This window comes from Aplidium turbinatum, chromosome 9 (assembly GCF_918807975.1).
Source record: "Aplidium turbinatum chromosome 9, kaAplTurb1.1, whole genome shotgun sequence".
Classification (NCBI taxonomy): domain Eukaryota; kingdom Metazoa; phylum Chordata; class Ascidiacea; order Aplousobranchia; family Polyclinidae; genus Aplidium; species Aplidium turbinatum.
In genome coordinates this window covers 15,165,070-15,176,242 of record NC_137480.1, presented here as the reverse complement: position 1 = coordinate 15,176,242, position 11,173 = coordinate 15,165,070, and the positions used below count along the sequence as shown (strand labels likewise).

The window sequence follows — 11,173 nt, the reverse complement described above, 5'->3', positions numbered from 1 at the left end:
CTTGTTTATTGTTTCGTCTACATTTGCGCACCAAAATAGATTTTTGACTAGTCATAACTGCGGCACTATATATTATTTTACAGAATATTTTCGGTTTGAACATTCACGTTTTGTCGCGTTTACCTTTTTCCGAGCCTCCTGCTATATTGGCATGTATTTTATATTAGAATGTACGGTCAGAAAAAAAAACTCCAACACTGACCACATTTCTAAGACTAGTTCAGTTCAGTTCAGTTGTTTTTATTTCTGACCATCATATCAAAACAATACACGTCAACATAGCAAAGGTCGAGAAAAGGGTAGAAGCGACAAAACGCGAACGTTAAAACGTGCTTGAGACCGAAGTAAGTTATTGATTTGAAAGAAATTGGGCACGGTCGCAACACCTTCAGAAAAATTTAAGATATAAAGGGAAAATAAAAAAAGAAAATGTTACAAAAACAAAACAATTAAACAACATATATTTAGGCTATAGCTTTATTAGCCCACATAGCTTTAGCTGATATATTTAACTATATGGTCAACTGGCAATGTAAAGAACAGCGTGCAACATGAACACCACTAAGATTGAAACAATTCTATATTCGGCTTCAAAGACGAGAACAAACAATACAATTAAGCGAAACTGGAGTATCTTACACTCAGTAGGCCTAATACTCTGAAACAAATCACAGGAAAGCAAAATTACAGCAAGTTATATTACAGCAGCATCACAACGCATTCCTTGATCGCAAAGTTACCTTATTAATTTGAAATTATCATAGAAACCAGGCAAAATCAATGACTTTTCTTGATCAGTAAATCATAAGCAGCAAATCAAGCTTATTTATGGCTTTGTAAAACTTGAAAGCATTTCTCAACAAATGAGGTAGCTATAGTTTGCATAAAAGGAGGCAAAAATAAACGAAATCTTTTCGTTCAAATTATAATAAATGGCAGAAATCTTCACAAACATTTCACAGGGACAACAACAGTACTGGCATTCTCATTGCTGCGTACACAATAGTGAAAGTTAGTGAATCCAGCACAAGCAACTCCTGTAATATAAAAACTATCAGTAATTCAAAAAGTACGTTCCGAAAAGTTATTGAGTCTCCTACACGTCAGCAGTGCTGAACTGAGCAAGCGACAACTGAGCTAGCAACATTTGAGCAAGTGACTGAAATTAGTAAATGATGAAACTGAGAAAGTAATAACTGAGCAAGCGAAAACTTGACATGTCACAAGTCCGCAAATTCACTTTAGCAGGTGATTACCAAGCAAGTCGACGTGAGCACGTAAATCTCCTTTGCTGACTTGGCAGTAGCTGAAATGGAATTGCTGAGTTGAGGCACTTGCTAAGTTGTCGCATGCCGAGTGGTGAGACGACCAATGTTATTAGCTAGTACACTAGATTGTTTTATATTTCTAAAAGAAACCACTGGATAAAACTGTTTCTGGTACGACAAACCCACGCAGTGGTAGAGGCGCGGCCCACATGGAGGCCAACTGTGACTGAGCAAGAAATATCTATACAATGTCTTGCTTTTTTAGTAACATAAGTGCAGCTGACTCGAAAAGTGTAAAGCTTCCAAGACTGTCAAGTCATCGAGTCAGTCACTCCCAACTTGGCATGCCTTGAAATATGTTGTCGACACAGCGGCGTGCTTTTGGGCAGTGTCGAACCGACGTCCATTCGAGCATTGTGCAGATACTCTCACCACTCGCCAATGTAGCTGAGTGATGGAGTATATGTCTTAAGGTTTCTGTACAAATTTTTGTTGAGGTTTTGTTCTTGTTTTCTGCATAAAAACTAGACGTGGCAGAACTTAAAAACAAACAAACCACAATCACTGACCGATATCTCCTTTCGTAGAAACCCCAATGAGAGCACCGTTAAACTTTGGATAGCGTTTCAAAATGCGTTGAATCGCATCGTGGGCTGCTTGTGTTGGAGAAGCTCCACGTCTCATCGATTCCACAATCTAAGGTTCGGTTGAGATGTAAAATCGATTCGCAAGAGATAAAGTTTTAATTGCTTGGGTAAGCCCATGGAACATACTTGTTGCTTGAGCGATTGAAATACCCTAAAATCAGCTCATTAGGTTTAATGTAAGCCAAACTCTGTTATAAAGGCAGACAATCTAAAACCCCTCATGTAAGATGGTATAATGAAAAATACAGTAACATAGTTCACCATGCTCTGCCATTTACCTGATAAGCAGGCAAAAACCTCATCATGACGTCGCCATCGCCGGTGGCAACAGCAGCACCAACTTCGTCATCTGCGTAGGAACCCGCACCGACAATGGGGGAATCTCCTACCCTCCTAAATAAAAAAGTTCAAGGATAGTAACAATATTCCACCGCACAAGCATGTCTTTCATCGCAAGCATGCAGCAGCACTTCTTAGCCGCACAAGCATTTGCAGTTTTACCTCAATTCGAGATTCAGATCGTTCAAAACAGCTCAATTACTCCAGACAGAATATCTGGCCGTAGTGGAAGACACGCATACAAACTGCTTTAGTGCCACAGTGGTTTGATGCCAAAGTCATTTTGGTGTTAACCAAGTATATACCTTCCCAATGAAAAGGGGTGACACAGAACAACACATTCATCCATATTTATGAATCACATTCTTCAATCTTAACACAGCCTTCCTTCAAAGAGTAGCCTACATTCTGCTGCATTACCCAGGTATTTTGTGAGTTAAGCCATTGGTTGAAGTACCAGCTGCCACATTTCCTTTTTCACTGATTGCAATCATTCCTACAGTATCATGGTTGGATTCATCAACACCAAGGTCAAGATGCGAAAATAAATGAGTGGGAGCAGAAGCTTTTATGGGAGAATAGGGTCCACAGGATGTTTTTGGATCAGGAGTCACGTTACTTCTAAAGTTAGGTTGGCAATTATTGCTTGTCCAATCCTTCCATATCTAAAAGGACAATTCAAAGAGAAATGATTAGGGCTGTGGATTGTGGAATCGGGAGAGTTTCGAAGAGCCAGAAATCGTCAAAAAACGGCCAATTCCGACTTAATACAAATCGATTAACAATATAATTTTTGTTAGAAATCTGTTTCAAAATATTGTTTTTGTTTTTCGTATTGCCCTCTGAAACTGCACGAGAAAATAGAAGTGTTTGTTCTTGTTAATGTTTATGAAAGTCGGCGTTTCTAGCACACCTAAGCGAAATTTAATGTTAAAAAATAAATACTTAGGACAACAATTTAAAAAAATCTGCCAACACTAAAGCTGAAGACGGCCAGTTAAAACCGAGTTGAAGTCGTATATTTTTCGTCCGACTTCACAGCCCTGGAAATGATATATATGTAAATCACAAACGTTATTTTACTGTGTAACCTTTTCAACAAATTTGTCATTATAAAACTTCAAGAAAACTGACCTGTTTTGATTTGTTGGTTTCTAAAGATTCTTCTGGAAAACCCATTTCTATTGCAAATTTTGTGGCAAGATTACCAACTAATAAGGTGTGCTCTGTGTTTTCCAAAACATGCCTTGCAACCCCTATCGCGTTTTTTACATTTTGTAAACATCCAACAGAGCCAACGTTCATTGTGCTCCTGAAAACAAATCAGATTTGTCACAAAAAGTAGTCATTACCTGCAAACGGCAACAAGCATTTTTGAAAAACAAACAAATGAATTTCAAAGATGAAGATTTTGGTTTTCCAGGGTAGGATGTGATGTGACCACAGACTACATTATTAATGTGTACATAATTAGTTTAATATAATGGTATAAAGTTAAAAAAAAAAAAGTTTCTGTTTAAAAGGTATTAACACCGAGTTTGAAATAATTACAATACTGTAATCAAAGTCAATAATAATCACAATTAGTCCAGTGATGTAACAATAAAGACAACAAGTTCTTGTAATGTATTGTGCACATTATGTAAACACAAACAAAACACTGCAAACAGCACTTACGAAACAATTTACACAAAACTGCTGATGTGAAATGAAGGTGGCCAGCATGCCTTGCACACTCACAAAAGCACTTTTAGAACTCGCAAGAAGTCTGCCATGAATGAAGTGAAACAACTCACCCATCCATTATCATGGCATCAAGAGTAGTTTCCCCATTTTCATCGGGAGATCCTCCAAAACCAACACTTCCATCGCATTGATCAATCTCACACTGTGTACAGCCACGCTCAACAGCATCTAGTACAGAGGATGATGCAAGAAGTGCATCCCAAGCTGTGGAAAGAGATTGGACATAGGTTTAATTATTACAGAAAAAAACATACACTCTTAACTCCTTAAACAATATTTTTTAAATGTACACATATACAATCTACTTAGTAGAAGTCTGGTAGAAGTTTAAACAATAATCAACAAACTTTTGATCAAAAGAAGTTGATTTATTGATAAATGATTTGGACACGTTCGTGAACATAAATTCAACTAACAACTTATTTTAAATTTAAATGTCATAAATGTACTAATCATTCACTGATTCAATTTTAGAATTAAAAACAAAAGCAGTTTAGTTTTCGAAACATTTGCTAGACCATAGGTTTAAATTCTGCACTGTATTTTGTATACTTTTTACTTCAACAAAGCCACATGAAAAACCTTGTCACCTGCGTCAGTAGCTTGTGGCCAAGGCCATGTGTTCACAATGATGGGAACATTGGCTTTAGTTGTCATAATTAAAACAGCTGAACAAAAACTAAAGAAAAAAGAACATTTAACCAAAGTTTGAATCATGACTTGCAATGAAATTCAAATTTGAGACGAAACCTTTGCTATTTTCCTGTTTATAATAAAATTACTTAAAGTATGTATAAAGTTTAATGGTTTGTAACTTTAACAAAGCTAATGCTACAAAACTCTGAGGCAAGTTTTGTTTTTTATATTATTTATGATATTTTTTGTAACATATTTCAACTTTTAAGTAAAAACAAGTTGCTGTTTTTCACCTGCTTGAAGATGAGAGGTACCCAAATTATGACATATATATATTTTTCTTGAAAAGAAGCTGGAGTTGAAATCCTGAAGCTGCGGCCGTTAGGGGAATGATAAGTATTGGCTGTTTCGTGACAAAGACATGACATGCCTCGAAATTCATAGCGGACACGGCGGTCATGTCCGCCGTCACAGCATGTGATGTCTGCGGGAAGTCCCATCTAGATCGGTCATATTTGTCCGCCGAGCAATAACACAGAAACTAGCAATACAAATCGTCATTGCATAGTACAGTACTAACAATTGATGCAAGAATATAATTTCCTGCGCATTCTAGTGCGCATCTAGAAAAATGTGAATACTGATCTCTCACCCAGACAAAATCTATCATTCTTATATTAATTTAATGTAGACGCAGATGTTGAATCAATGTAAAAATGATAGATTTTGTTGTCTGGGTAGCTTCCATTCAAGTAGAAAAACGTTCAATTTTTACATTGCTTCAACAATTGATGACATTGAATCAGAGTAACAAAGGTGAATTCTTCGCTAAGAATCGATGGGAGTACCGGTACTTCTACACTAATCACGCCCAACTTTGTTCAAGCTTTACGTCACAATGTCTGGCTTTGATCTCCAACTAATATTAATAAGGAAAGGTTGGTTACAAAATTAGATTATCTGAGTAGGTTATTACAGCAAGATGCAGCAAAATTTGTTAAGTTTTGGTATTACAGTCAGAAAAAAAAGGCCCAGGAAAATTCACTTTCGCTCACACATGGCCACCTAGTAGATATGGCCGGCTATGTCACATATGAAGGCCATTTTACAACGGGCCGATAGAAAAATATTTGAAATTTTGACGAACAAAGAAACTGCTCTTGCTGGCATGGGGTATAACAAGGCAGATATTTTTCAGACTTGTTAGGCGTTTTTAATCAATTTAACAGGTGCCTGACCTTACATTTAGACATATTGCATTACCAGACTACATAACGAATGGTGCAAATTAATAATTTGTAAGTGAACAAACATCTCAAAATAAGCAATAACAAACAGCACAGACTATTTTTTTACAACAGAAATAGTGTAAGGACATGCGAAAATAATGATATATGTTTTATTCAATGAAGTGGGGGGGAACTACAAAGACGATAGTGATCGTGGTGACGGAAAAAAGACATCCCATAACTACAATAGAATCTTAAACTACTTTTGCATTTGCTTAAATGCTACAATGTTATCCTTTCTTTTTGACTCATTTATAATCTTTTGGTAATTATTATAATAAATATTAACAACAATTTTCGATGCAAAGTGGTTGCCCCAGACCACCAGTGTGTCACATGCAAACTTTACACCGGAGAAAAGATATTTTTTGAAAACATAGGCTACTGCATAGCTTTTCGACATGGCAATCCACATTTGCGTACCTTTTCTTCAACAACATCTAAAGCAGCAAAAGCACTATAAACAAAATCAGAAAGTGGCTGAGAAGACACATTGAAGCCCCCCTTGACAAAAGCTGAAAGTACAAAGGAGCTTTAGCTGCAGAATCAGCTGTAAGTAAACTTTTGCACATTGCACATTTGGAGCGTTTAACAAGTTTTTTTGCAATATAACCGGCTATTGTAAAGCCAACTTCTGCACTATTAGAAGATAATATTGCGTTAAACATTTCATTGGCAACTTCATCCACATCTTCCTGAAACTTTTTAAAGCTTGAAATGCATGGATCATTTGCAGCTAGATCCTCTTTCCAAAATTGAATATCCCTTTTCAACAAATCTTTTTGCACATGCAAATTTCGATCTACTAACAGCTTCAGCAACCTTGGGAAAGCCAGACAACTTGTCAGAAATAATGTTGTAAAAAATCAAAAAGTTTTATTCCCAACAGTATAGCCTACTGGAAACCATCTGAGCAGCGTGCCTCAGTTATGTCACTGAAAATAAGATATTCTGTTTTTCTGCGAAAAGTTTACCAGTTCATCAAGTTGTTTTATATGAATTTTGGGTGCTTTTCGTGGAGGTGCTGCTGGTGCTGGAGTTGGTAAAGCTGATGGAGTGATGGCGTTTTAATGCTTGAATTGAGTGAACTGTCGGAACTGGATTTAGATTCCACTTGAGGTTATTTCTTTTACCATAACTTCTAAATTTCTCTTCAAAATTTTTCATACACAAAACAGACTTTTTGTAGGCTCCCAGTTAGATCGGTTAACAAAGTTTATCCATTGCGGCAGCAAAACTACACTATATCCAGAGGAAAAGCAAACTTAGAAATATTGGTAACATAAGTAAAGTAGCCTGATTTGCAACCAAACGCAACGCATTTGTTAGGCATTCTGTAACTTAATTCCTATAAAATGCAATGAAACAACAAGTCCATCATCTACTTGAACATGTGAACTTCAGATCATGACCGATTCGTGGTCATGTATAATTGTATAGGCTATCCTACATGCTAAGACATGCATTACGATTCATACATTAGTCAAAGAGTTACAATATTTTGCTGACAGAAAACGATTGGTTCATCTGGTTTAGTTTTGCAAACATGAAGTTGACCTGCTTTCCTTTCGTCAACTGACTACAAAGTTAAAGTAGGCTACAGTAGCAATTAAAAAGTATGCTGAAGTGAAGATACAACTTCGCCTGTAGCCATTGCATATCAGAAGCTTGATTTGCTCAGTAATCAGCTGCATAATTTCGGTACCGTGCATTACTTTTCTGTGCTATGTTGCTTGAGAATATCACATGAAAACTAACTGCACAAGTGCACATATTGTGCGACTTTATTGTTTTCCTTTTCACTCTAGCTGCTAGACTTGCCTATGCTGTGACTAACTGCGTATGAGTTTACTTCATGGTTCACTCCCATCAAGCAAAATGTCCAGCTGCGCAATGTTTCAGCTCTCAATTTACAAACTTTCTTTACATTGAGTCAACGTCCACAAACCTGCGATTCATGTCTACATACTCATAAGGCAAAAGTAAAGTGTTTTGTCTGCCGAACTGCTACGAAACAATCGGCCCGGTATTTTAAGGCTTCAAAATGTGACATAGCCGGTCATCTCTACTAGTATGGTCATGGCTCACATCATGACACGCAAAAATAAACCTAAAGAAAAAAGCTTAATGAAACTTTGCACAGCAGAAAATTGTGGCGTTAGTGTAGAAGTTTTCCGACTCGTGCCCAGAGCATTGTGACGCAAGAAGCCACACGACCTCGTTTGGTTGAAGTTAATCAGATATGCGGCGTATTAAGCAGCTACACGGCGCTTTGATTGTTCAAGCGCACATTGTTGGTCTGATTAAAGCCTTTCAGAGTGACTTTCCTGAAATTTTAAAAAGCCTTCTAAACCATAGCTATAGTTCTCAAATGGCGAAGAATTTTCAAGATAAAGTGATTAAAGCATGACGATCGACGCTAAATCTGGTCTGTTCGCCGTGAGACTTAATTTGTCCGCCGAGATAGCTGTTCAGACCAGACACGTTTGTCCGCCGCCAACAAAAACGAATTTCGAGGCCTGCATGATGATGAGAATTGCATTGTTAAGGGATAAGAAGTACATCCACAAAAAAAAAAAGTTCAGGTAATGCTAGTTTAATAAGTATGCTAGTTTAACAGTACAGTAGAAATGTTTATCAATTAAAAGCAAAAAAAGAAAATGACAGAAGTAGAAATGTAGTTTAACAGTACAGTAGAAATGTTTACCAATTAAAAGCAAAGAAAGAAAATGACAGAAGTAGAAATGTATTCTACCAGATTTATTTTTAGCAGTCTGTTTCTGACTCAAGTGTCAATACATTTATTTACATTAATTATTATCGCCCCAGGCTAAAGCAGGTTGAAAACCTACCATCACCACTGTCACAATCAAGGTGCAATGCCTCGCGATGGCTTGCTTTGTACCTTCAACGAGCGTGTTGTTTTGGTTGTAGAATTCTGGTGCGATGTGTTATTATCGGTTATGACCTGAAGTAACCTCTGATTACGAAATCTGTATTATGTAAAATGTGTTTTCTGGAATCATTTTCCCTACGTGACATTCTAGAGACTTCTGTTGTTTACATTTAAATGCTGCTTGATAGAACAATGGTTCTTTATGATGTAACCTTACGTAACCTTCTCGAAGTTACTGGACTGAACAACCAACTATAAATAGTGGTGTAGTTTGTGTAATGATTATGATGATTATTATTATGAGTTGATTATGAGAGTTGTGCTATGAGTTGTGGATTGGTAGTTGATGCAGAAATTATTAGTGATTGAGACTTGAAGTAACTGAATACAAGTAGATGAGAATTGGTGCTGATATAAATTGTGTTCGAATTTAGAGTTATTTGAGAAGCCGTTTGTTAAAGTTCTTCAAGAAATCAGATTATCATTTCACTAGTAGAATTATTCGACATTTAATTGACTGCTTTTCGGTTTGACCCATTAAACTACGTCATTGAACCTTTCCAAGTCTTTTTCCTGACCAGTAAGAGATAGAAAGAAATCGTGACAACCACAAACACTCATTCAACTGACCATTGTCCAAATGTCCAACCAACATTTACATTTTTGAAAATTGAAAATGAATCCATTAAAATTTTTGCAAATTGAAATTGCCCTTGCTGTTTTGCAGAGGTACTACCTCTGAGGTAGGCACTTAAACATAAAAAGTTTTGTAAAACCAATGAAACATTACACCAACTAAAAGTTACAGGAACAGCATTCAAACCAATCAGAAGTTGCAAGGAAAATAGTGAAAAAATGCAAACATTTCTGATATAAAGAAGTAAATTAAGTTAACGTTTCATCATCTACAGCTTGGAGTGCTGTAGAGAATTAAGATAGTGATAGTCATTTCGATGGCAAGTGTTCGATTTCCACTCAAACCATAACATTTTTTTCTTCTGCAATTACCAAACAAAGTTCAAAGCTAGTCTCAAATCAGCTCTCTGGCTGAATACTAGAAGGGTCACAATTGGACGGTAGTCCCTTAAATATGCTTTGATTGGTTAGAGAATAGAGATGTCATCGAGTCTTACAGGAAATTGTCCTGTTTAAGTGGCTAACTTTTGCAGAGGTGTACAGGAATAAGATCTGGATTTTACTGTTTTTCACCAGATTTGGATCTTGTTTTTTTTTAAGAAACTTAATCCAAATCCATAAGTTTTTTTTTCAATTTTAAACGTTAAAACATAAATTCTAAATAAGCTGATGGCGACCTATCCAAACCCGGAGAAACTTTTGAACCAATGTGTTAGTGGCAACATTTTTACTGCAATATGTAAGCCTACTGAAATGAAAGTATTTAATCTTAGAGAAATAAACATGCATAAGCTACAATGTAGTCTACAAGGTAGGCTACTAGGCCTGTATAACATTGACAAATAATGATAGACTTTAATTCATTACAGCCTGCATGTTTTAGTTATTGCTTTGCTATGTAATCAGTGTTGGGCGCGATAACTCATTTTTCAGTTAAGCGATAACGATAATCGATAAACGAAAAATGCCTAAAGCGATAACGATAAACGATAAATCAAAAAAAAGTTAAGCGATAACAATAAACGATAAATTATTGCCGATAATGTCCGATAACGATAATTTTTTTTTTCTTGATTAGCGCTGCCCCATCCCATGCAGCACGAACTGTTTTCATCAACATGACGAAAAATCGAACATAATATAGCCTAATGTAAAGGGACAAAACTTTTTGTAAGTTATGCATGAATAGAATCGCAACAGCGGCAGTCGGTATCGAATCTTCAACCTCTTGATCCAGAATCAAACCACTGAGGTAACCGCCGTGCTTATAATTATACCTTCAGATACCAGTTGGATGCTTTTATCAATTGAGTTACACTGCCGCTTACGTGCAGTAGGCAAAATAATTAAATCAAATGAAAATACCATAAAAAATTCCAAACTTTGTCGGCTGTATCGCTTTCTGTTTACAGCAAAGTAACAATAATTGAAAAAATTCCAAAAAACGCAAAATGCTTGAAAATTTATCACTAATCTTAAGCGTTATTGGCAGTAAAAGTGTGCATACTGTGAAATCTATCAAGCTTGTCAAATTAGTCGTGTTTAATAATTATTGTACCGGTAATTTACAGATAATTTCAAATATTTTTTTTTTTCTTTGTGAACACTATCATTAAAGCAATGGTAGAATGCTGAGTTGTTGAGATAAGAATTACAATATAGGCACTGTATTAGTGGGAATAAAAATATTTGATTGAGGTAGGCTATGTCGCATAG

General features: G+C 36.2%; 1 protein-coding gene across 3 annotated transcripts; it reads right to left on the bottom strand.

Annotated features, from left to right (window-relative positions):
• Positions 1 to 567: 567 nt before the first annotated feature.
• LOC145777068 (N(4)-(Beta-N-acetylglucosaminyl)-L-asparaginase-like) lies at positions 568 to 5,941 on the bottom strand. Of its 3 annotated transcripts, none has more exons than XM_082588353.1 (7): positions 4,930 to 5,941; positions 4,051 to 4,204; positions 3,389 to 3,566; positions 2,675 to 2,919; positions 2,194 to 2,308; positions 1,838 to 1,964; positions 568 to 1,037 (listed from the first exon to the last, which is right to left on the bottom strand). In XM_082588353.1, the coding sequence occupies exons 2-7, from the start codon at positions 4,062 to 4,064 to the stop codon at positions 946 to 948; spliced, it is 771 nt and encodes a 256-aa protein (XP_082444479.1). In that variant the 5' UTR covers positions 4,065 to 4,204; positions 4,930 to 5,941; the 3' UTR covers positions 568 to 945. The 3 variants fall into 3 exon arrangements, with proteins under 3 accessions (XP_082444479.1, XP_082444478.1, XP_082444477.1); XM_082588352.1 differs by lacking the exon at positions 4,930 to 5,941 and adding an exon at positions 4,591 to 4,890 and having other exon boundaries at positions 568 to 1,306; XM_082588351.1 differs by lacking the exon at positions 4,930 to 5,941 and adding an exon at positions 4,591 to 4,886.
• Between the last annotated feature and the right edge of the window lie 5,232 nt (positions 5,942 to 11,173).

Excerpts from the sequence above, each read along its gene's own strand:
- LOC145777068 (XM_082588351.1), bottom strand. The coding sequence starts at position 4,717 with ATGATTCAAACTTTGGTTAAATGTTCTTTTTTCTTTAGTTTTTGTTCA. Across the intron at positions 2,920-3,388 it reads AAACCAACAAATCAAAACAG|ATATGGAAGGATTGGACAAG; the intron begins GTCAGTTTTCTT and ends TTGTCCTTTTAG. Across the intron at positions 2,309-2,674 it reads TTAACTCACAAAATACCTGG|GAGGGTAGGAGATTCCCCCA; the intron begins GTAATGCAGCAG and ends TTTTTTATTTAG.